The sequence below is a fragment of the Capricornis sumatraensis genome, chromosome 6, assembly GCF_032405125.1.
Source record: "Capricornis sumatraensis isolate serow.1 chromosome 6, serow.2, whole genome shotgun sequence".
NCBI classification, from domain to species: domain Eukaryota; kingdom Metazoa; phylum Chordata; class Mammalia; order Artiodactyla; family Bovidae; genus Capricornis; species Capricornis sumatraensis.
This window is the reverse complement of record NC_091074.1, coordinates 88,086,232-88,113,160: the sequence shown is the minus strand read 5'-3', so window position 1 is coordinate 88,113,160 and position 26,929 is coordinate 88,086,232. Positions and strand designations below refer to the sequence as shown.

The 26,929-nt window shown below is 40.2% G+C and overlaps 1 protein-coding gene across 1 annotated transcript in view; it reads left to right on the top strand.

Moving 5' to 3' along the window:
- Window positions 1-823: 823 nt before the first annotated feature.
- Window positions 824-26,929, top strand: part of AGTPBP1 (ATP/GTP binding carboxypeptidase 1) — a 191,434-nt gene continuing 165,328 nt past the window's right edge. Inside the window, 2 exon segments of the mRNA XM_068974119.1 lie at window positions 824-988; window positions 991-1,058. Coding sequence (XP_068830220.1) covers window positions 824-988; window positions 991-1,058 — 233 coding nt within the window.

Sequence of the window (26,929 nt, the reverse complement as noted above, 5' to 3'; positions counted from 1 at the left end):
ATCTCTGCCTTCACCGGCTAATTTAGCATTACCATTTTTGAGACTTATGTACGCAGGTTTACAAAAAAGGCAAAAAATAAATCAGCACGCTATTTTGCTCGTTGCAGAGCTAGATACCTGATTTATGGAGGCACTGCCACAAGGTGAAATTTCATTGTTTCTGGGAGCTCAGATGTGATAGCTGTTTGCCTTTATCGTCTTATCTTGAGCTCTCTTTGAGGTCAGGAAAAGGCTAAATTTTACCGCGGTCCTCAGGGTCCAATGCGACCTCACATAAGTCCGAGAGTTAAGAACCGCTGGTCCGGCGCCGCAGAAGCCTCCTAAGAGGGTGGGGGTGCGCTCCAGCTTAGTTTTGGGAAAAAGCGGAGGCTCTAATTGGGAGCGTAAAGGAAGGTGACTTTCGGGATGTGGGCAGCCGCCCGGAGACCCCTTTGGTTGGGTAGAGCAGCAGCTCCAGGGTACAACAGCCGGCGTCCCGAACAGCACCCGCTCCAAAATCCCACCCGGGTCTCCCCCGCCCCCAAACAACGGCGCGCGCTTCCCGCCCTCCCCGCTGCGCGCGCTCCCCGCCCCCCCCGCGCGCGCTCCCCGCCCCCCCCGCGCCCTCCCTTAGTCCTCCCCCTGCGCGCGCTCCCTCCGTTCTCACGCGCGCTCCCTAACGCGCCCCCGCCGGGGCTCCCGCCTGCGCTCACCCCGCCCTCTCCGCGGAGCGCGCTCACCCGGCCCGCGCACACGCGCACCCCGCCCTCCCTCCCGCCCGGCGCGCGCGAGCCGGCGGGCTGAGGAGTGCGGTGGGCGGGGCGCCGCGCTGACGTTGCCTGGGATGCGGGCAGGTTCCGCCGCCGCCGCCGCCGCCGCCGCCGCCGCCGCCGCCGCCACTGCCGCCGCCACTGCCACCTCCTCCTCCTCCTCGCCTGCCACCGGGGTTTGTATGAAAACACCCGGCGGCGGGCGACTAGGTATCCGCGGTGTGTCGGGAGAGCAGCCGCTCGCGCTGCCGACGCCGAGCCGGGTGCTGCGGCTCTGCCTAGTTCCTGCCAGCGCCCCATCCTGAGCCGGTGAGCTCCCCGCCGCCGCCGCCGTCCGCGCGTCCTGGCCGGCAGCCCCTCGGCCGCGGCTAATCCGCCGGCCAGCCACCACTTCGCTCTCCCCGGCCGCGGTGTCTTGGGGGCGGGAGAAGCTAGGAAGGAGCGACCCCCGGCCCTCCTCGGTCTGCGCCCTGCTACCTCTGGGCCCCTTACCTGACAGATTGTGTAACCCGTGTCTTTCTGGGGTGGACCGGGTCTTGAAGGGAATCCCTGATGGGTGGGGGCTTTGGCCGATTTCTGGAAAACGCCCCACCCCGCCCCCACCCATGGTCACTCGGTCGTCCCCTCTCCAGCCCTCGCAGAGGGTAGCCGGTGAGGTCTCCGAGCAGAGGCGGCCCCCTGCCCTGCTGTTCCTTTCTCTCGGCGGTGACCGCGGTGCAGCGCAGAGCTGAGCGGTGAGGAGGGGCGGTGGGCAGGGCCGGGCGCGCGCCTTGCCTCCACACCTACCCAGCTCTCAGCCCCTAAGTGCACCCGGCTTCAAGGTGGGTAGTGGTGTGACGACGGCGATGGCCGAGCTTGCTTCCTTTCTGTGGCTGACTTGACCCGAAGTGTGTTCTCTGCTTACAACTTGTCGCCTTGTGGGTTTGATTTGGACATGAAGGAGATCGCCCTAGATGACAGTGCAGAGTTTCCCTCCAGCCTTCCTTCCCGAGTTGCGGGTTTTTCATGCGAGTGTGCAGGGACACCTGCAACCCCACGCAAAGGCTTGCTGGGCTCCACGGTGGTTACCCTCCTGCGCCTTTAAGTCTCTTAATGTACCAGTGCAGGTTTGAGTCGGTCAGTTACCTTTCCTGGGCATTTATCCATCTTAGAATAGAGTTTTACACATCGTTGTGAATGTTGATAACATAAAGCTTGTTTCTCTTTTTAAAGATAGCTTCCTCAAGTGCCTGCAGGTCTAGCACTGCTGATGACTTAATATGTTTTAAGACTCAGTAGAAATTTTCTGTGGCAATGTTCATTCTGCGTGGGTTTGTTTTTCTTCTTACTTTCAGGTATTCAAAATGGTAACAGTGTTTATGATATACATTTGTAGCAGTGTCTGTGATGTAGTTCGTACAGTTTGTGGGTAGAAAGGACTTTTAACAGTCTGCTGGATCACTCATTTTCACTTACCATTTATGTATTTCTTGGAATCTTTATGTAAATTGAGTTATCTCTTTCTTTGTTATCCTCTGAATTTGTTTTATAAAATCTTTTTTTTTTTTTTTTTTTGATCCCTGAGAAAACCAGAAAGTTATTTCTGTAATTATATTGTGGAATGTTTTCAGTTCAGTAGGCCGAAAAAATAGTAGTTTATTTAAGGCACTTTGTATGGTACATATTTTAAAACGTGTGCCAAGTGTTAAAACTAAACAAAAACTCTGAAATATCTCTAAGTATTTTCTTCTGTAATTACTGTGAGATAGATAGCGCTTATTCACTCCTTATTCCTTATCCTTAAGGCTGATTTGTAACTTGACTTATTCTGCTTCCCTTTCCACTTTGCTTGATTTAATTTCTACAGTGAAGTTCTAGGTTCATTTTTAATGACCTTAAAACTCTGCCTTGAGTTGCATCAACACGTATTTGGAACTGCATTCTCACTCTGAACACTGAAATGAAAGGCATAAACATAGAGCTAGCCTTGTAATTAGCCACATTGCAAAACATTTAGATGTATAGTGTAATTTGAAATTTTGTAAAAGCAGTTTTTATAAAGCTCTATCAATTGATTTGAATTGAGGCATTATTCTCTTTGGAATAGTCTAGTTGATTCTTATATAATAATGGTTTTATCTTCAATTGCAGAAGGCAAAGAGGTCCAAGACTTGTGAAATTATCTAACTTATATTCTGTATTTTGAACTAAAGAAAAATGTCCTCTACAGTTTTACCTTCCAAAATCTACTTCTCTTGCCTGAGGTCCTCTGGTACTTGGAAGTTGAACAGCACCCGCAGAGTAATGGATGAACCTGTCAGAGGGCTCTCTGCAAATTGGAAGCGTCTCTTTGGCAGTATGAACAGTGGACGTTGACTTTAAACTTTATGTATTATTGTTGGTTACTTGCCTGTGTGTACTGTAGTGTAGTGGCTAAGGGGCTGGGCCTCAGAGTCAGACAGGCTGGATTTAAATCCTGCCTTTGCTTTGGGCAAGTTATTTATCTTCTTTGTGCTTCAGTTTTCTCAACTCCAAAAATGGGGATAATTATGGTGTATACTCTTAAGATGATCTTGAATGTTAAGTGCTTAGCCCACAGTGCCTAGCACATAGAAAATGCTCAGTAAATATTATTGCTTCTGTGTTTCCTCAGCACAGGGGATCTCATAGCCGAAAAGGGGCTTTGGGCTGATTGAGTCCTGTTACTCCAGGTTAATCCCACTAAGACCCATTTGCTCTTTTGGGGCTGAGAGCTTAGTGTTACTGTCCTGTCTTGGAAGCATATAATTTAGTTTAAAATAGAACAGCTAGACCCTGAGCTGGGCGTCCTGAGATGCTGCTGGAGAGTGGCTGAAGTATCCGTTTGTCCCTTCTGACAGGACCTTGGATTGTCTCCCTCACAGTGGTGGCGGCTGCTATTTTAATCATCTGTTTTTGAGTTTGTGACTGTGCGTTTCTTTGACTGTCATATGCAGCTATCAAAAATGTTATTTATCAAATGGATATATTTATGTGTGTATCTGATCAAGATATTGCGTTATGTTTCCAGGATATACAAAATCACTTTGATCTAAGCATTCTTTTCTTTTTTTAAAATTCTTATTGATGTTACATAAAAGGAGTCAAATAATTTTGATTTGCCATTGTGTCCCTTTTCAGTTTTCATGTAATGTCTTTTAGGAAAACGAAAAAAAATAATAAAAGAAAAAGTACTTCTGGTTCCTTTTGTTTTGCAGGGATCTGATACTGTTCTTTAAATCAGGTGTTTTCAAATGTTTTGTCTCAGGACTCTTTTATAGTCTTAAAAGAAGTATTGAGCACACAGAGAGCTTTTGTGTCTTATACTTGTCTGTATTATTTTATAAATTAAAGCAGAGATTAACTTTTTATTAATTCACTTAGAATGAGTGTATAAACCCATTACATGTTAATATAAACTTTTTTTTCTTTTAGTAAAAGATGACCTTTTTAAGAACGAAGGAGTGAGAACACTGGCATTTTAGATTTTTGTAAATCTCTAAAGTCTGGTTTAATAGAAATAGCAGGATTCTTGTATTTGCTTTTACATTCAGTCTATTGCAGTATGTTGTTTGGGTTGAAGTATGTATACAGAGAGAAATTCAGCCTCACACAGTTAATGGTTGAAAAAGGGAGGGATATTTTGATAGCCTCCAAGGAATTATGGATATATTTTGTTGGTGTGTGTGTGTATGTGTACATGTGTGCGCACGCTCAGTCACTCAGTTGTGCCCAGCTCTTTGCATCCCCCAAGATTGTAGCCCTCCAGGCTGCTCAGTCCATGGGATTGCCTAGGCAAGAGTGGGCTGCCATTTTTTCTTGCAGGGGATCTTCCTGACCCAGGGATTGAACCGGCAGAACCAGTGACTCCTGTGTCTCCTGTGTTGTCTGGTGGAATTTTTACCACTGAGCCCCGTGGAAAGCGGTATATTTGGTTGTTAACTACATCAAGACTCAGCATATAACAGTTTTTAGCAAATTATGTAGGAGTTTGAAATGAACCTTCTTGAAATTTGCCACATTTGCATGGTTGATTATTTTGAGCAGATGAGACCCTATGGGTTCAAGAGAAACTACTGCCCGCTTTTAACCACCTAGAAGAATTTAAATTGGGGATTTTTCTCAGAAAGAAAGTTATTACCAGAGATAAATTTTATCCTAGTGGCCCCATTGTGAAACGTCTGCTCTGCTGCTTATTGTCCTGTGAATGATCCTCCTGTTCTTCTAAGCCCCAGGCCCCTATCCCATCCTGTAGTTTAGAGTGACATTTACACCACATTTTACCTTTCTATCTTTGAATCTCTCATGTGTGTAGGGTGTCTGGCCCACCTTATGTATGGAATTCCCATACATATGAAATTAAATTTGATTTTCTCTTGTTAATCTGTCTTGTGCCAGTTTAATTTTTAGACCAACCAGAAGAACCTGGAAGAGTAAAGGAAAGTTTTCCTCCTCCCTGACATTTGCAGTCTAGAATCTGAAATCGTTCAGTAGACTTCTTAATAATGTTATGTTAAAATCCATTGGTTTGAACATAGAGTGGATCATATGCCTATGTCTGACTGTATAACATCATGCCTTGGTCATTTGTCAATATTGGTTCAGTAAGTTACTTTTCATTATAAGCTATTAAAATATCACATTTGTTAATATCACCCATTCTATCAGAAACAAGTTATGGGGAAGCTGTCCCTGTTGTGACATGATGATGGAAATGAGGTTTCCAGAAATCTGATTTTTGCTTGAAAGTTCAAATTTTATCATTGGCAAAAATAAGATTCGCAGTTGTTTCCTAAAGTGACAAGAAGACGTCCTTCATTTCTGAGCAAACCTCTGCCAAAATACCTAAGACATTCTTTTAAGTTAAGATGGTATAATGAAAAATGCTAGCTTAAGCTCTCAATAACCTCAGATATGCAGATGACACCACCCTTATAGCAGAAAGTGAAGAGAAACTAAAGAGCCTCTTGATGAACATGAAAGAGGAGAGTGAAGAAGTTGGCTTAAAGCTCAAATTTCAGAAAACTAAGATCATGGCATCCGGTCCTATCACTTCATGGCAAATAGATGGGGAAACAGTGGAAACAGTGGCTGACTTTATTTTTCCATGCTCCAAAATCACTGCAGATGGTAACTGCAGCCATGAAATTAAAAGATGCTTACTCCTTGGGAGGAAAGTTATGACCAACCTAGATAGCATATTAAAAAGCAGAGACATTACTTAGCCAACAAAGGTCCGACTAGTCAAAGCTATGATTTTTCTAGTAGTCATGTATGGATGTGAGAGTTGGACTATAAAGAAAGCTGAGGGCCCAAGAATTGATGCTTTTGAACTGTGATGTTGGAGAAGACTCTTGAGAGTCCCTTGGACTTCAAGCAGATCCAACCAGTCCATCCTAAAGGAGATCAGTCTTGGGTGTTCATTGGAAGGACTGATGCTCAGGCTGAAACTCCAATACTTTGGCCACCTCACGCAAAGAGTTGACTCATTGGAAAAGACCCTGATGCTGGGAGGGACTGGGGCAGGAGGAGAAGGGGACGGCAGAAGATGAGATGGCTGGATGTCATCACTGATTCAATGCACATGAGTTTGGATGAACTCCGGGAGTTGGTGATGGACAGGAGGCCTGGTGTGCTGTGATTCATGGGGTCGCAAAGAGTCACACACAGCTGAACTGAACTGAAAGGTTATTCACAGAAAGTTGAAAGGTTTCTTAGCATTTTAGTCAAGCGCTGATACAAGGGAACTATATTATTAGTGTTCTGAAATTACATTGTCTAAAAATAAAGATTTGGTACTACATTTCCACATAAATATTCAAATCTAATTTTTTTTTTTTGTTTTACTTATTAGACAAATATAGTGAGGGCACAGTATGGAAAGCTCGCTTGACATCTAGTTCATAAGCTGGAAAAAAAAAAGACCACTTAGCTTCCTTCTTAATCTCCTTTCATTTCTCATTTAATTCATGCTGAGGATGAACAGTCCTAAGGAGATGAGAGGTACTTGCTGTCTTTGCCTCTCATCTTCTCTGTGGGGAGAATGATTTACAGTTACGATTATAAGGGTATAGATTACGTTGGGAATAATAATGTCAAAGACAAATTTATGGTAGAATAATAATAGGAACACTACCTACATATAATAGAGTTTAATGAATTAAAAAGAATCCTATTTTGCCAAAAACTCTCGGGATTTATTAATTAACAGCTTCTTGTTGCATGTAGGCAGAACTGACCGATGGTGAATGTAAGATAGCTAACCTCCCTGAAGAGCTTCTCTCCTAATTTACAGAGTGAAAAGATTTGAATTTCACAAGATCTTTGAAGCTGCTACAAAGACTTCTGGGATTTTTTTTCCCTTTGCCTTGAGAATATCTCTTTCATTTGTTAATTTCATCTCATCAGTTTTAATTTTGTGTTTACATTTGAAATTTATTTTTTCCAATTTTTAACATTATTGACTCACTCATGTGTTTGGTCCCTATTTTGAAATAAAAATGTATTATTAAAAACTATGGTAAAATACATATAAAGTTTAGCATTTTTACCATATTAAGTATACAGTTCCGACTTCCCTAGTGGCTCAGATGGTAAAGCGTCTGTCTACAATGTGGGAGACCCGGGTTTGATCCCTGGTTTGGGAAGATCCCCTGGAGAAGGAAATAGCAATCCACTCCAGTACTGTTGTCTGGAAAATCCCATGAACAGAGGAGCCTGGTAGGCTACAGTCCATGGGGTCGCAGAGAGTCGGACACGACTGAGCGACTTCACTTTCTTTCTTTCCACGGCATTAAGTACATTCACATTGTTGTCCATCCATTACCACCATCCATTTCTAGAACTTTCCATCATGCAATACTTAATTGCATCCATTAAGTTATAAACTGCCCATTTTTCCCCTCCCACCTTCCCCTGGCAGCCGGCATTCTGCTTTTTCTCTCTGTGAATTTGACTACTCTGTGTACCTTATATGAGTGGAATCATACTGTATTTGCTCTTTTGTGATTGGCTTATTTCTTTTAGCATGTGTCTTCAAAATTCAGCTACACTGTGGTATCTGTCAGAATTTCCTTTCTTTTCGTCACTGACTAACGTTCTACTGTATGTATTTATCATATTTTGTTTATTTGTTCATCAGTGGATCCTTGGGTTGCTTCTACCTTTTGTCTATTGTGAAGAATGTTGCTGCTGTGTATTTGGGTGTGCAAATATTTCTTTGAGACTCTGCTTTTAATTCTTTTAGTTACATACACAGAAGTGGAATTGTTGGCTCATATGGTAATTTTAAATTTTTTTGAGGACTGACCATGTTGTTTCCATAGCAGCTGCATCATTTTACATTCACAGCAACACCGACATTATACAGAGGTTCAAATTTGTTTACATCCTTATCAACAGTTATTTTCTGTGGTTGGATTTTTTGCTTTTTTGCATAGTAGCTATCCTGATGGGTGTGAGATGATACGTCATTATGACTTTGATTTGCATTTTTGCTGCTTAATTCAGTTTGTTGGTGTTCTGTTGGGGATTTTTGAATCAGTGTTCAATAGGAATATTGGTCTGTAGTTTTGTTGTAATGTCTTTTTGTGACTGTGTTATCAGGGTGATACTGGCCTCATAGAATGAGTTAGAAAGGATACCCTCCACTTCAGCTCTTTGGGAAGGATTTGAGAAGCATTGATGTTCTTTAAATGTTTGGTACAGTTCACTAATGAAGCCATCGGGTCTGGGGCTTTTCTTTGTTGGGAGGTTTTTGATTACTAATTCAATCTCCTTAATATTTATGTGCCCATTCAAATTTTCTCTTTCTTTGTGACTCAGTTGGTTTCTAGAAATTTGTTGATTTTACCTAGGTTATCCACTTTATTGGTGCACAATTGGTCGTAGTACTCTCATTAAATCCATTTTGTTTCTGTAGGATCAGTAATGTTTCCACTTTGTGATTAGTAACTTGCTCCTTTTTTCTTAATTAATCTTGCTAAAGTTTTGTGAATTTCGTTAATCTTTTGAAGATCAACTTTTTTTTTCGTTGATTTTCCTCTATTCACTATTTCATTTATCTGTGCCCTCATCTTTATTCTTTTCTTTCTTTTGCTGGTTTTGGATTTCTGCTTTTTCTAGTTCCTTAAATTATAAACTTAAGTTGTTCCTGAAGTCTTTCTTATTTTTTATAATTTTATAAATTCCCCCCTTAGCACTCCTTTCGCTGTATCTAATAAATTTTGATATGTTGTGTTTTTGTTCTCATTTGTTTCTTGAATATTTCTAATTTCCCTTGTGATTTCTACTTTGACCCTTTGGTTGTTTAAGGGTTTATTCCTGGGGCTTCCCTGGTGGTGTAGTGGTTGGGAATCCGCCTTCCAGTGCAGGGGACGCGCGTTCTGTCCCTGGTGGGGGAACTAAGATCTCACATGCCTGTGTGCCAAAATTGCTGAGCCTGCATACCACACCTGCTGCAACTAAGACCTGACACAGGCAAATAAATAAGTAAATATTAAAAAAAGAATGTAGTGTTTAATTTCCACAAATTTGTGAATTTTCTAGTTTTTCTTCTCTTACTGATTTCTAAACTCATTCTGTTGTAGTTGGAAGAAATACTTTGTATGATTATCTGTCTTTTAAAATCTATTGAGACTTAATTTATGGCCTGACATATGGTTATTTTGGAGAATGTCTTGTTTGCACTTGAGAAGAATTTATCTGTTGTTAGGTAGAATGTACTATATTTTTCTGTTATGTCTAGTTGTCTATGTTTATTGTGTTTATCAAGTCCTCAGTTTTCTTATCTTATGTCTGGTTGTTCTATCCATTTTTGAGAGTAGGGTATTGAAATTGCCAACTATTATAGATAGGAATGATGCTAAAGCTGAAACTCCAGTACTTTGGCCACCTCATGCGAAGAATTGACTCATTGGAAAAGACTCTGATGCTGGGAGGGATTGGGGGCAGGAGGAGAAGGGGACGACAGAGGATGAGATGGCTGGATGGCATCACTGACTCGATGGACGAGAGTCTGAGTGAACTCCGGGAGTTGGTGATGGACAGGGAGGCCTGGCGTGCTGCGATTCATGGGGTCGCAAAGAGTCGGACACAACTGAACGACTGAACTGAACTGAACTGATAGATAATTCTATGAGTTTTTGCTTCATTTGCTTTGGTGGTCTGTTATTAGGTGCAAGAGTGTTTATAATTGTTATATCTTCTTGCTCTTTTGTTCCTTTTCTTAATATATAGTGTTCTTCTTTGTCTCTTGTAACCATTTTTGATTTAAAGTCTATTTTGTTTCGTATTAGTAGAGCCATCCTTTTAGTTACCATTCATATTAGTAGAGCCTCCCTTTTAGTTACTAGTTTTCATTCCAATCCGAAAGAAAGGCAATGCCAAAGAATGCTCAAACTACTGCACAATTGCACTCATCTCACACGCTAGTAAAGTAATGCTCAAAAGTCTCCAAGCCAGGCTTCAGCAATACATGAACCGTAAACTTCCAGATGTTCAAGCTGGTGTTAGAAAAGGCAGAGGAACCAGAGGTCAAATTGCCAACATCCGCTGGATCATGGAAAAAGCAAGAGAGTTCCAGAAAAACATCTATTTCTGCTTTATTGACTATGCCAAAGCCTTTGACTGTGTGGATCACAAGAAACTGTGGAAAATTCTTCAAGAGATGGGAATACCAGAACACCTGACCTGCCTCTTGAGAAACGTGTATGCAGGTCAGGAAGCAACAGTTAGAACTGGACATGGGACAACAGACTGGTTCCAAATAGGAAAAGGAGTACGTCAAGGCTGTATATTGTCACCCTGCTTATTTAACTTATATGCAGAGTACATCACGAGAAACGCTGGGCTGGAAGAAGCACAAGCTGGATTCAAGATTGCCAGGAGAAATATCAATAACCTGAGATATGCAGATGACACCACCCTTATGGCAGAAAGTGAAGAGGAGCTAAAAAGCTTCTTGATGAAAGTGAAAAAGGAGGGTGAAAAAGCTGGCTTAAAGCTCAACATTCAGAAAACTAAGATCATGACATCTGGTCCCATCACTTCATGGCAAATAGATGGGGAAACTGGAAACAGTGGCTGACTTTATTTTTCTGGGCTCCAGAACCACTGCAGATGGTGATTGCAGCTATGAAATTAAAAGATGCTTACTCCTTGGAAGGGAAGTTATGACCAACCTAGACAGCATATTCAAAAGCAGAGGCATTACTTTGCCAACAAAGGTCTGTCTAGTCAAGGCTATGGTTTTTCCAGTGGTCATGTATGGATGTGAGAGTTAGACTATAAAGAAAGCTGAGCACAGAAGGATTGATGCTTTTGAATTGTGGTGTTGGAGAAGACTCTCGAGAGTCCCTTGGACTGCAAGGAGATCCAACCAGTCCATCCTAAAGGAGATCAGTCCTGGGTGTTCATTGGAAGGACTGATTTTGAAGCTGAAACTCCAATACTTTGGCCACCTGATGCAAAGAGCTGACTCATTTGAAAAGACCCTGATGCTGGAAAAGATTGAAGGCAGGAGGAGAAGGGGATGACAGAGGATGAGATGATTGGATGGCATCACCGACTCAATGGACATGAGTTTGAGTGAACTCCGGGAGTTGGTGATGGACAGGGAGGCCTGGTGTGCTGCGGTTCATGGGATCGCAAAGAGTCGGACACGACTGAGTGACTGAATTGATTGATTTAGTTACTATTTGCGTGCATATCTTTTTCCATCCTTTTACTTTCCACCTATTTTTTCCTTTGTAGCTAAAGTAAGTCTCTTGTAGAGGACGTATAGTTGGATCTTGTTTTTATTTTCATTTTTATTTATTTATTTTTAAAACTTTTTGGCTGCACCGCGTGTCATGTGGGATCTTAGTTCCCTGACCAGGGATCATCCCTGTGCCACCTGCAGTGCGGGTGCAGAGTCTTAACCACAGGACCTCCAGGGAAATTCCTGGATCATGTTTTTAGAATCCATTTTTACTAATTTCTGCCTTTTGAGTGGAGAGTTTAATTTATTTACATTTAAAGTAATTGTTCATAAGGAGGAACTTCTGTCATTTTACTGTTTGTTTCTTTTTTTAAATTTAAATTTATTTATTTTAATTGGAGGCTAATTACTTTACAATACTGTGTTGGTTTTGCCATACATCAACATGAATCTGCCACGGGTGTACACGTGTTCCCCATCCTGAACCCCCCTCCTACCTCCCTCCGCAAACCATCTGTCTGGGTCATCCCAGTGCACCAGCCCCAAGTATCCTATATCCTGCATCTAACCTGGACTGGCGATTGGTTTCTTATATGGTATTATACATGTTTCAATGCCATTCTCCCAAATCATCCCACCCTCTTCCTCTCCCACAGAGTCCAGAAGACAAAAGAAACATCTGTTTCTGATGTCTTATAACTTTTTGAGTCCCTCATGTCCTGTGTATTTTGATTCCTATTTTGATGTTAATGGGAGATGACTTAGAGCTGTGGTACTTTCCTTAAGCAAACAAACAGGAAGAAACAAACAAAACTTAAACCATTTTAATGGGTTAGAGTCATAGGTTAGAGGCAAGGAAAATGTGTGTTTCAAGGTAAGAATTTTAATTTCATTCCTCACCTATATGGACTTAGGAATTTTGGCACTTGCTTAAGTCTAAACAAAAGTTGAAGGCTTCCTTGGTGGCTCAGATGGTAAAGTGTCTGCCTGCAGTGCGGGAGACCCAGGTTCGATCCCTGGGGTTGGGAAGATCCCCTGGAGAAGGAAATGGGAACCTACTTCAGTACTCTTGCCTGGAAAATTTCATGGACTGAGAGGCTCCTTAGAGCCTGGTAGGCTATAGTCCATGGGGTCACAAAGAGTCGGACACAACTGAGCGACTTCACTTCACTTAAGTCTAAAACTAATCAGTTGGAATCAGTATTGAGAGAAGAGTTATTTTAAATATTAAGCAAACTATTTAATTTAATTGAAGTGTAGTGGGATTCTGTTTCTCCAACAATAACACCCTATTATTTGCGTTATAATTAAAACATCATATAGCAGAACAAATTAGACCTTTGTAAGTGTCAGAGCATCTTTTGTGGAGTAGTGTGTGAAACATCCAAAATCTTGTATTTTTAAAGAAGATGCATAATGAAGAAAGGTAAAAGGTATAACCTTTTTATAAGTTTACTGTTATCCACAGGTTAAAACATCAACAAGCTAATCATCAAATGTCATATGTTTAAGGTAACCAAATGAAAATGTATACCTCAATATTGTTATTTAGAGTAGGTTAACATACACAGATGGACATGAGTTTGAGCAAGCTCGGGGAGTTGGTGATGAACAGGGAAGCTTGGTGTGCTGCAGTCCATGAGGTTGCAGAGAGTCAAGACACGACTGAGCTACTGAACTGAACATACACACGCCATGTCCAGTGTATATGTTTGTCTCTTAATTTAAATGGTAGTAATCTATCTTTCTAATGCTGGGCATATTACTTTTCTATCCTTTAAACAGCAGATAATATTTACCTTCTTCCTTTAAAGTTTCTTTTTCCTTTAATAAGGGAAAGGGGTATGATCATAGTTTTGGTGATCTTATTAAATAATCATGATTTGCAGTTTTCCATCACATTGACATAACTGGTGTGGGAGAACAGTAGTAGTTCACTTAAGTTCTTGAAAAGTGATTTCTTCCTTTCAGATGATGAAATAATTAGCGCTGAAAAAAGATAATGCATTTGCAGCATACTTGTTTTCCCATTCCCCATAGTAGACCAGCTACTCAGATCTTCTTTAACGGTAGTCCTTTCCTGCTGCCCACAACCTTTTCAACAAGAACGACTATCTGGTATTTAACAGCAAAGGTTATCACTGTTAATTAGAGCAGTGTTTCTCGAGTGTTTTTTTTTTTTTTTAATTCTCAAATGTTTTAAATAGTGGAAACTATTTGTCTAATGATATCTTGTGGGGAGTCCCTTTAGTAAACAGGGGAGTAAAATAATGATGTTGTTCTGGTTGAATGGGAACTGGAGCAAGTTGTTTAAGCAAGGGAAGTCAAAGGGATCATATTTCCTCAGATTGTTTTTAAAAGATTTAGATGGGGCTTTGAAGTGTGAACAGTATATGGTTCTTGGCATTTTTCTTTTTTTAGCAGTTTGACTTGAAATAAATTTAAAACCATGTGTATTGAAGTATTTATATAATTAGAATGTACAACTTTACCTTTGCTGTGTGTCAGAATTTCTTTTGTGGCATGTTTGTGGAATGAAAATGAAGACAGTTTATGTGTATGAACTTCTGATGTGTGTGTGCACATGCCTATTGACTTGGCTGATGTGCACTTGGTTGGCTGACTTGGCTTGATTCCAGGCTTAAGCCAGTGGGAACTGAGGGCTTCAGGTTTTAGATTCTTTAGGCTCTGGAACTAGTTCTAGCTGAGAACAAAAGATCAGGAAAATCTCAAAAATTCAGAAGATCCAAATCTCTGTGTGTATTTATTGAGCTATCATATGCAAACTTGTTTGCTTTTCTTTCTGTGTGGGCTATCTTGAGCAAGTTTATCTTGCTTGTATGATTTTCTGCTGAGGCTGGATTCCCACATTTAATTCTAGTGTAAGCCACATTTAAATATATAAAAATCAACTTGTGCAGACACTTGCCCCAATTTAGGGAGTTATGTACTGTGGATTTTTATGTGACAGCATTGTGAAGCTTCCCACCTCTCCCCTAGACTTCTTTTGGGTATACTCAGAATACATCTCTCCTAGAGCCAGGTGGGTCTATAGTTTTGCTTTAGTGTAAAGGAGATCGTATTCCATCATGGGATGCAGGCACTGAGGTATAGAGAGTGTAAATCCCTAACCCTAATTTAGGAATGGTTGAATTATGAAAGTACCTGCAGGGATTAAGTTTTTATTATAATTAATTTTTATTAATTATTAATTTAGTTATTTTATTAATATAACAGTTTTATTGAGATATAACTCACTTACCATACAATTTCACCAGTTAAATTATGCAATTCAGTGAATTTTAAAACATTAACAGAATTATGAAACTATTACCACTGTCAATTTTAGAACATTTTTTTACCCCCCAAAAAAGCTCCCACACCCTTTTAGCCATTTCCTACACACCTCTCTCCATTTCTCATAGTCCTGGATGACCACTAATCTACTTTGTCTCTGTAGATTTACCTATCCTAAATATTTCATACAAATTGAATCATATAATTACGTGATCTTTCTTGACTGGCTTCTTCCACTTAACATAAATATTTTCAAGATTCATTCAGGTGGCACATAGAAGTACTTTGTTTCTTTTTGTCACTGAATAATGTTACATTCTGCAGATATACCACATTTTATTTTTCCATCAGGACATTGGGTTGTTTCCTTTCCTTTCCTATTTTTTTTTTTTAGTGAATAATGCTGCCATGAACATTTGTGTACAGGTTTTTGTATGGATGTAGTTTCATTTTTTTGTATGTACCCAAAGATGGAATGACCGAGTCATTACGGCCACTTTATGTTTAGCTTTTTGAGGAACTGCTAGATTGTTTTCAAAGCAGCTGTTACTGTTTTACATTCTCATCTGCAGTGTATGAGAGTTCTAGTCTCTCCATATCCTTGTTAACACTTGTCATTAATCTGTGTTCTTTATTATTGACATTCTAGTAGGTGTGAAGTGGTATCTCACTGTAGACTAAGTTTTCAAAATAGTAGTTAGGCCTTACAGGAAAGATAGTACTTTAATATTACAATTGAAGTATATAATTGGCAGGCTTAGAAATATAATCTTTAGTAGCCATTCATAATCAGTATCACTTCCCAATTAAAATAATGATGTCATGAGTATTGTATGATCCCCTATCCCTTAGCAAAAAATTCTTTATCAAAAGAGAAGACTCAATTGTACAGAACAGAATCCACTTGATATGACTTAAGCAGGCATGATTTATTTACTGTGGCATACTAAATAGCTTAAAAAATTGTTGGTATGTATCAGTCTGGGTCCAGTCAAGAGATAAAAGGGATGTAGTAACTTAATAGGGAAAGAGTAAAGAATTATAGACCACTTGATCTTAGCCAAAAGGCTGAGAAGTGGTGCTGGGAAAACTGGACAGCTCTAACACCATACACAAAAATAAACTTGAAATGGATCAAAGACCTAAATGTAAGGCCAGACATTGTAAAACTCCTAGAGGAAAACATAGCCAGGACAGAGGAAAACAGACAGAACACTCATAGAAGGAGTATCCTTTTTGATCTAATCAGAATCAGATAGTAGGTATTTTGTATCTTTTAGAACAGGTGACCCTAACAGAAGCAGAAGATATAAGAAGATGTGGCAAGAATACACAGAAGAATTGTACAAAAAGGATCTTCATGACCCAGATAATCACGATGGTGTGATCACTCACCCAGAGCCAGACATTCTGGAATGTGAAGTCAAGTGGGCCTTAGGAAGCATCACTATGAACAAAGCTAGTGGAGGTGATGGAATTCCAGTTGAGTTATTTCAAATCTTGGAAGATGATGCTGTGAAAGTGCTGCACTCAATATGCCAGCAAATTTGGAAAACTCAGCAGTGGCCACAGGACTGAAAAAGTTTTTATCCCAATCCCAAAGAAAGGCAATGCCAAAGAATGCTCAAACTACCGCACAATTGCACTCATCTCACACGCTAGTAAAGTCATGCTCAAAATTCTCCAATGGCTTCAGCAATATGTGAACCGTGAACTTCCAGATGTTCAAGCTGGATTTAGGAAAGGCAGAGGAACCAGAGATCAAATTGCCAACATCTGCTGGATCACGGAAAAAGCAAGAGAGTTCCAGAAAAACATCTATTTCTGCTTTATTGACTATGCCAAAGCCTTTGACTGTGTTGATCACAGTAACCTGTGGAAAATTCTTCAAGAGATGGGAATACTAGACCACCTGACCTGCCTGCTGAGAAATCTGTATGCAGGTCAAGGAGCAAGAGTTAGAACTGGACATGGAACACCAGACTGGTTCCAAATAGGAAAAGAGTATGTCAAGGCTGTATATTGTCACCCTGCTTATTTAACTTATATGCAGAGTACATCATGAGAAACACTGGGCTGGAGGAAGCACAAGCTGGAACCAAGTTTGCTGGGAGAAATATCAATTACCTCAGGTATGCAGATGACACCATCCTTAGGGCAGAAAGTGAAGAAGAACTAAAGAGCCTCTTGATGAAAGTGAAAGAGGAGAGTGAAAAAGTTGGCTTAAAATTCAACATTCGGAAAACTAAGTCATGGCATCTGGTCTCAGCACTTCATGGAAAATGGATGGGAAAACAGTGGAAACAGTGGCTGACTTTATTTTTCTGGGCTCCAGAATCACTGCAGATGGTGATTGCAGCCATGAAATTAAAAGGCGCTTATTCCTTGGAAGGGAAGTTATGACCAACCTAAATAGCATATTGAAAAGCAGAGACGTTACTTTGTCAACAAAGGTCCGTCTAGTCAAGGCTATGATTTTTTCAGTAGTCATGTATGGATGTGAGAGTTGGACTATAAAGAAAGCTGAGTGCCGAAGAATTGATGCTTTTGAACTGTGGTGTTGGAGAAGACTCTTGAGAGTCCCTTGGACTGCAAGGAGATCCAACCTGTCCATCCTAACAGAGATCAGTCCTGGATGTTCATTGGAAGGAGTGATTTTGAAGCTGAAACTCCAATACTTTGGCCACTTGATGTGAAGAGCTGACTTATTTGAAAAGACCCTGATGCTGGGAAAGATTGAGAGCAGGAGGAGAAGGGGATGACAGAGGATGAGATGGTTGGATGGCATCACCGACTCAATGGATATGGGTTTTGGTGGACTCCGGAAGTTGATGGGCAGGGAGGCCTGCCGTTCTGCGATTCATGAGGTTGCAAAGAGTGAGACATGACTGAGTGACTGAACTGAAGTGATCCTTCCTAGAATAATGAAAAATAAAAACAAAAATAAACAGGACCTATTTAAATGTAAGAGCATCTGCACAGCAAAGGAAACCATAAAATGAAAAGACAACCCACAGAATGGGAGAAGTTGGTTGCAAATGAAGTGACTGACAAGGGATTAATCCGAAATATGCAAACAGCTCATGCAGCTCCATGTCCTAAAGCCAAGCAACTCTTATCAAAAAGTGAGCAGAAGATCTAAATAGACATTTCTCTGATGAAGACATAACAGATGGCCAAAAAGCACATGAAAAGATGCTCAACATCACTAATTATCAGAGAACTGCATACCAAAACTATATTGAAGTATTACCTCACACTAGTCAGAATGGCCATTATCAAAAAATCTACAGATAATAAATGCTGGAGTGGGTGTGGAGAAAAGGGAACCTTCCTGTATCGGTACAACCACTATGAAGAACAGTATGGAGGTTCCTTAAAAAACTAAAAATAGAACTATCATATGATCACTCCTGGGCATCTATCCATAGAAAACCATCTTCCGAAATGATATATATGTCCCAGTGTTCTGTGCAACTCTGTTTACAATAGCCAGAACATGGAAGCAACCTAAATGTCCATCAATAGAGAGTTGGATAAAGAAGATGTGGTTCATATATACATATATACAATGGAATATTACTCAGCTGTAACAAAGAATGGAATACCACTTGGAGCTACACGGATGAGCCCAGAGATTATCATGCTAAGTAAATCAGACAAATACAAATATCGTATGATACTGCTTATATGTGGAATCTAAAAAGGGTACAAGTGAACTTATTTATAGAACAGAAATAGAGTCACAGATGTAGAAGACAAACTTATGGTGACCAGGGGGGAAAGAGGAGGAGGGATCAACTGGGAGATTGAGATTGACGTATATGCACTATTATACATAAAATGGGCTTCCCAGGTGATGCTAGTGCTAAAGAACCCACCTTCCAATAAAGGAGACGTAAGAGATGCAGGTTCGATCCCTGGGTTGAGATGATGCCCTGGAGGAGGGCATGGCAACCCACTCCAGTATTCTTGCCTGGAGCATCCCATGGACAGAGGAGCCTGGTGGGCTACAGTCAGACATGACTGAAGCAACTTAGTACGCATGCACATATATAAAATGGATAACTAATAAGGACCTACTGTATAGCACAGAGACCTCGACTCAATATCCTGTAATGACCTATGTGGGAAAAGAATCTGAAAAAGGGGGTATATGTCTAACTGATTTACTTTCTTGTACAGCAGAAATTAACACAACATTGAAAATCAACTATATTCCAATAAAAAGTTAAAAAAAAGAAGTATTGACTATAACAGGGATAGGAGCAGGGAAGGATTTACCAGTAAGAAGTCAAGATAACAGAGAATACAGGACTAGCTGATACAAAGAGCAGTTACCAGCCCTATGGGTGACTGAAGTCTAGATGTTGTTCAAGTAGCTAATTTGTGGTGCTAGAAGAATTTGCTGGGTATGTGCCTTCTTGGGTGCCAGGGAAAGCTGTTCCTGGGGAGGTGGCTTGTCAGAGGCACTCTACTGCAAAATTGCATCACCTCCTGTTGGAGAATCTGCACTTGCTGCAGGAGACTGGTGCTGGAGAAGCTGTACTTGTCGGAGTGGGTCTTGGAGAAGCCAAGCCTACTGCAGCCAAGTAGGCATGCCGGAACCAGGAACAGAATCCTTTACCCCTGCAGAGTCTTTTCAGTGCTCTCTTGACAAAGCTTAATATCTTGGCAGGTGGTAAAGAAATTAGTATTTTAAGTGCATTAATCTGTTTTCAGTAAGGCAAAACGGGTGACTTTGGACAGGAGGGGCAATAACTCAATACCTTGGCACAGGTATTAAGTGCTTTATAGAATTGTTTAGACATTTAAAGAAAGAAACTCAAGGAGCAAACCTCCAAAACCTGAGTTCTACACACAACTGAGAAACTCAGGAAATGATTGTCTTTTTGAGTAAGAGGCCTCTGGTCTAATTGTGAAATTGCCTCTAGATCTTTATTGCTGTCTTAAAATTGGAAAAATGTCGTCTGGAGGCCCTGGTAGTCAGGAATCGTCTGCTAATACTTAACCAGCTCCAGAACCACACTGGACCTATTCTGGCCTGGACCAGCGCTGCCTACAAGAGTCTGGACTAACTTTTCCCAATTTTTATACCCTGGAGTATCCATGAACTGATTTTCGGGTCTCAGGTTATAGCTGTGATATTAGTGTAAAAAGAAAGTTTAGATAACAGTAATTGACTATCTCCTGTTCACCTCCCTTCACTTCATTGGTGAAGGAGGGATCACCTGTCCTAAACTGTGCAAGGTAGCTGCTACCTGACCCTGGTCAGCTGAGACTGACAGCAGTTTCTTAGTCATATATACTCACAACCTAGGGGAATGGTACTTGGGAGTAGAGTGAATGTGATTAGTTTGTTTGAATAATTCTGAGGGCTAGCAGGGAACTGAAACTAGTTTTAGATTGAGGGCTGAGAGGCATGCAGCTGGTTTAACTGATAGTGGACCTAGCTGGGTGAGGAGCCTTGCCCATTGGCTATGGCAAGACTGGGAGAGCTTTTCTTAGGCATCTGGGGCCCTGTGAGGCTCAAAGCTGTCAGAGCAGCCCTTCAAATTTTAGGCCTTTTGATACAGTGCTCCAGGAATGATTGTTAATGCTTTTTTGATAGAGAATGATTTATGCATCTATTTATTTTGGCTGTCTAGTCTATTCTTTTGTATAAATCTCTAACCCTCCAAATGATATAAACTCTTACATGAGTTAGTAATGCAGATAGGAAAAGAGACTTCTTTTTCTAAATTTCCCACTGTATTTTTTCTTTTTACTTTATTCAAAGTAGGCCTAGGAGTTTTACACCTTTTTACTCTATATTACTAAAGTCTGGCTTATGGTATATGGCTTGTATAAGAGTTTTATTTTTCTTTATTTAAAGCAAATAAAAAAGACTTTAATCAATCTTACTTGAAAAATAAACAGGTAGTTAAACTTAGCTTACCATTCTGCAGCTAATCTGTTTCCTTTCTGTGATTTTTAAAAACTCATATGGTGAAGATAATAATTTCTGTTAAATTGCTGGCTTTAGCTGAAATAGGATTTAATTTTTTAAAACTAGGCTTGGCAGTTTAAAAAATATTGTAAGCTCATTAAAAAAATCTTTTTATGTGGTTGAATATTGTGGTTTAACATAAAATTTACCATTTTAACTATTTTTAAGCTTAAAATTCAGTAGCATCAACTACTTTCATGATGTTATACAACAGTCACTACTATCTATTTCCAAAATTTGTCATCACTCTGTTACAGATACTCTGTAACTATTAAGCAGTAACTCTCTGTTCACTTTCGCCCCCAGCCCCTGGTAACCTAATATACTTTATATATTTATGAACTTGCATTTATAGATATTTTATATAAATGGAAGCTTGCAATATTGTTTGTTTCTGACTTGTTTCACTTAGCATAATGTTTTTGAGGTTCATTCATATTGCATCATGTGTTAGACCTTTATGCCTTTTAATGGCTAAATACCATTCCATTGTGTGTATATACCATGTTTTATTTGTCCATTTATCTTTTGGTAGATACTTAGGTTTCTACCTTTGGGTGTTGTGAACAATGCTGCCATGTACATTGATATATGATTATCTGATTCTATGTTTTCAATTCTTGTGGGTATATACCTAGGAGTAGAATTGCTGGGTCATATGATAATTCTGTATTTAGCTTTTTGAGGACCTGCCCAACTGTTTTTCATAGTGGTTGCTCCATTCCCACGAGTGATTTAGGAGGGTTTCAACTTATCCACATTCTTGAGAATACTTATTTACTGTTTTTTTTTCTTTATTATAGCCATCCTAGTGTGAGGTAATACTGTGATTTTGATTTGCATTTCCCTAATAACTAATGGCAGAAAACGAAGAGGAACTAAAGAGCCTCTTGAAGGTGAAAGAGGAAAGTGAAAAAGCTGGCTTAAAACTCAGCATTCAAAAATCTGAGATCATGGCATCTGGTCCTATCACTTCATGGCAAATAGATAGGGAAAAAATTAAAAGCAGTGACAGACTTTATATTCTTGGGCTCCAAAATCAATGCAGACAGTGACTGCAACTGTGAAATTAAAAGATGCTTGTAAGAAAAGCTATGACAAACATAGACAGACAGGTTTGCTTTTTAGACAAACCTAAAAAGCAGAGACATCACTTTGCCGACAAAGGTCCGTATAGTCAAAGCTGTAGTTTTTCCAGTAGTCATGTACGGATGTGAGAGTTGGACCATAAAGAAGGCTGAGCACCAAAGAATTGATGCTTTCAAACTGTGGTGTTGGAGAAGACTCTTGAGAGTCCCTTGGACTGCAAGGAGATCAAATTAGTCAATCCTAAAGGAAATCAGTCTTGAATATTCATTTGGAAGGACTGATGCTGGAGCTGAAACTCCAATACTTTGGCTACCTGATGCGAAAAACTGACTCATTGGAAAAGACCCTGATGCTGGGAAAGATTGAAGGTAGGAGGAGAAGGGATGACAGGGGATGAGATGGTTGGATAGCATCACCTACTCAGTGGACATGAGTTTGAGTAAATTCTGGGAAATGGTGAAGGACAGGGAAGCCTGGCGCGCTGCATTCCAGGGGTTTGCAAAGAGTCGGACATGACTGAGTGACTGAACAACAACAACAATAAATATCTTCTTTGGGAAAATGTTCATTCAGGTCCTTTCAGTTCAGTTCAGTTGCTCAGTGGACCGTGTTTTTGTTGTTGAGTTGTAGGTGTTCTGTACATATTCCGGATAGTAAGCCCTTATCAGATATATAATTTGCAGATATTTTCTCTCATTCTTTATGTTATCTTTTCACTTTCTTTATGATGGCATTTGAGGCACAGAAGTTTTAAAATTTGAAGTTCAATTTGTCTTTCTTTTTCTTTTGTTTCTTGTGCTTCTGTTGCTGTAACTGAGAATCTGTTGCCAAATTCTGTGTCATACAGATTCACTCCTATGTTTTCTTCTAAGAGTTTTAGCTGCTTATATTCATGTTGTTGATTCATTGTGATGAATGTTGATTCATTTTTGTTTCTGGTGTGAGTAGGAATTCCACTTCATACTTTTGCCTGTGAAAATCCATTTGTCCCAGCAATAGAAGAGAGTGCTTTTTTTTTTTTCCATCATGGAGTGGACTTGGCACCCTTGTCAATAATCAGTTGGCCATAGGTGTATATGTTTATTTCTAGACTTTCAGTTTTGTTCCATTGGTCTCTTTGTCTTTTTGCCAGTACCAGTGTAAATTGATTTTAACTAGTTTTCATTACAAGCATGAAAATTGACAGTGCAAATAGCAAAGCTAGTAAAAACCATAAGCCAAAGTAATATTAAAAATGTAGCCTGTTAACAATTTATATCAGAATTTTGAGAAACTTGTTTTGCCCTGACTGGCATAATGAGGTTCAAATATAGGTCCAAGAGTTATAAATGATTTTATATATATATATATATATGTGTGTGTGTGTGTGTGTGTGTGTGTGTATATTGATTACTTCATATTTTATGAAAAAGTTTTATACAATAAAGTTACTAGTTTTAAAAACTAAAAATAGTGGTTTATCTCTTTCATATGAAACTTGTTTTTGTTTTCTTTTGTTGAACTTGAAATAACTATTCACATTTCATTTTCAACCAACATGAGATGATTTCCTCCTTGCTCTTGATGCTTGTTAAGTAGAAAATTCCATATACACATAAGAAATTGAAAACCAGCAGCAAAATGTTCATTACCCTTCTATTATTTGCAAGACACTACTCTTTGATAGAAATTTAGCTCTTTTTAGGGACAGAGCACAGAGAAGGCAGTGGCACCCCACTCCAGTACTCTTGCCTGGAAAATCCTATGGATGGAAGAGCCTGGTAGGCTGCAATCCATGGGGTTGCTAAGAGTCCGATACGACTGAGCGACTTCACTTTCACTTTTCACTTTCATGCATTGGAGAAGGAAATGGCAACCCTCTCCAGTGTTCTTGCCTGGAGAATCCCAGGGATGGGGGAGCTTGGTGGGCTGCTGTCCATGGGGTCGCACAGTCAGACACGACTGAAGTGACTTAGCAGCAATAGCAGGGACAGAGCAGGTAAGTCTCATCTTGAGTTTATAGTCACACTGCAGTGCACAAAAATTCTTCCTCCTCAGTCAAGTTCTCAGAATAAGCAGATGATTCAGAGAAAGGGCCTCTCATTTCATCTTATATTTATTTGAAAAGAAAGAAAAAATACTGTTCAGTTTTATTTTCTAATTTTATTCCTCTAGGTCAGCAAGATTTGAAATTTGTTGATACCCCTTTTCACTCTCAAGTCCAAAGCAGCAATAAGAGCATCTTCTGATATCCTTTTGTCATTTGAATTTTTTCCCCAAGAATCTTAAATTGTGTGCTTAGTTGCTCAGTTGTGTCCGACCCAGTGTGACCCCATGGACTGTAGCCTGCCAGGCTCCTTTGTCCATGGGGACTCTCCAGGCAAGAATACAGGAGTGGGCTGCCATACCCTCCTTCAGGGGATCTTAACAACCCAGGGATCGAACCCAGGTCTCCTCCGTTGCGGGTGGATTCTTTACTGACTGAGCTGCCAGGGAAGCCCAAGAATCTTATTACTTGAAGTCAAAATGCTTTCTCTAGGTCTTGCAGAGAATAGTGGTTGATTTGTTTCGTATGGTAACAAATGTTTGCTAAGTTGGCTAGTTGCAGTAGCCATTCTTCTTCCTGAGTGCTCAGCGGAATCTGGCCTACTGTGTTTGTGAAAGTACCCCTGCAATTCACCACTCAGCTCTGACACACGCTCGAGAACTCTTCATCCGCCAAGCCCCTGGATGTCTTAAGAGAACGTTTTCATTTCATCCCTCAGAGCTTTTGATTTACTAACTCTTCTCTGTGAAGAAAACACTGTGTTAAAAAGTCAGGTTTTTTTAAACAAGAGTAGCACATCCTCACATGGAGCCAGCTATTGGAACATTTTCAGCACAGGTGCCAACAAAGTTTTTCCAAGATGGACCTTTTGTTTCTAGACAGGAAGATAAAACATCAGCTATCCTGTCTTTTTCTGGCTTTGGGCAGCATTCTGTGGCAAAAAAAAATATTAATTTGGCTGCATCGGGTCTTTGTGCCATGTGGGCTCTCAGTTGTACCTCACAGGCTTCTCTCTAACTGTGTAGGTGGGCTCCAGAGCACATAGGCTTAGTTGCCCTGTGGCATATGTGATCTTAGTTCCCCAACCAGGGATTGAACTTGAGTCTCCTGTGTTGAAAGACAGTTTTAACCACTGGACCACCAGGGAAGTCCCACACACAAAAAATGTTTTCTTGATTTCATCATTCAGTCTGGACAGGAAAACCTGTTTTCTATTTATCACGTGAGTCTTTAATATCACATGACATGTCGATATATTGACTTACTGTTATTATACTGTAGAACTTTAACATTTTCTCTTACTACATCTCATGTAAAGTATTTCATTTGGCATAACGTTACATTCTGGACATACTGGGTTCTCAGCAATTGGGGTGACTTTCCTTTTGCTAATCAGTGAAACTCTGCTGCTGTATCACTTGCTACCTTAGCCTTTTCATTGTATGTAATTTTTTTTTAACCCAAAGCTTTATTGTGTTTGTTTGGAGGTCCCATTAGTACCTTTAATGTGTCCAACTACTATAATTTGCAGCTGTATGTTTTGAATGTTGCTAGAGCCATTGGCAGCCCACTCCAGTACTCTTGCCTGGAAAATCCATGGACAGAGGAGCCTGGTAGGCTGCAGTCCATGGGGTCGCTACGAGTAGGACGTGACTGAGTGACTTCACTTTAACTTTTCACTTTCATGCATTGGAGAAGGAAATGGCAACCCACTCTGGTGTTCTTGCCTGGAGAATCCCAGGGACGGGGGAGCCTGGTGGGCTGCCGTCTATGGGGTCGCACAGAGTCAGACACGACTGAAGTGACTTAGCAGCAGCAGCAGAGCCATTACTGCACTTGAAACATTTCCCGCACAGAATGGAATACTATATTCCGTTGTATAAATCTATTGATAAGTAGTTTTCAGTACAAGAATGTGTTTTTTTATGTGTGTCTCTTGTTGCACTAATTTAGTGAAATGACTTGGAGGATACAATTCTTCATTGCTAATCTTACCAGAATTGTCCACTGACCCTCCTTTCATACCCCATCCTCAAAACTTGCCACATTGGATTATCAGGCATATATGTAAATTACAAATGTTAATGTCTAAAACATAAGGACATACTAAACAACTAAATGAGAAAGTCACGAAAAGTCCAAACATTTCACAATGTAAGTCCCTTATAATTTATTCAGTTCACAGTTTGGAATTTTCATCCCAATAGCAAAGTGTTAGGAATGGGTGCATCTGGGTATACAGCTTTTTTCATTAATATTAAAATTTCCCTTCAGTTTTTTTTCCCTCCAGTTTCCCTCCAAGTTCTACAGTTGTAGAACCTTTGCTCCTGTGAGGCAGTTGATAGTGCATAAGGAGTGTTTAGGGGAGGTAATTTGAGGAAGGGGCTGATATTCATTAGCCCATTACCTTTTCCATGTGCCATGCAATCTCCAGTTATCACAGCCAACTCTAGCCAAATATACATGGTCCTTCTGTGTACTAGCACACACAGATGACATGAAATGAAATCATTAATTAGCTGTCACTCCTTGGTGCACAAAAGTAAAAGAGAAGGAAAAAAGAACCCCTTGTGTTCCATTTTGAACTCTCAAAGAATTCTAGCAACAACTTGTGGACCCCACTTTGAGAAACCCTGGACAAGGCTTTGGAATCTCCGTATACACTGCTGTAGAACAAAGCACGTCTAAGTTGGTACTTCACTGCGGGGTCAGGTGGCATTTGTGTGACTTTCAGTCTAACAAATTTCATAAACAGTGAAATTGAGTTTGGCGGGTATAAAAACATCTGGAACCTAACTGCAGTAGAAACCCTTTTTTTTTTTTTAAGCTTTCCTGTACTACATTCCTGTAGTACAGGAAGGCATGCTAGAGAGAAGTTAATGTATATACTGTGTGCCACTATACCATATCCACCATATTATTGAGTTTTTAAAAATGAAGACTTCTTGCTCATTTGTATAGTAAAGTTGTCTCAAAACAAGTCCTTAAAGCATTTGTTTGTTCATTCAGAAATCTATTTACCACCTACTGGCACTGTACGAGGTACTTGGGGGATGGTGAGCAAAACAAAGATTTCTGCTCTT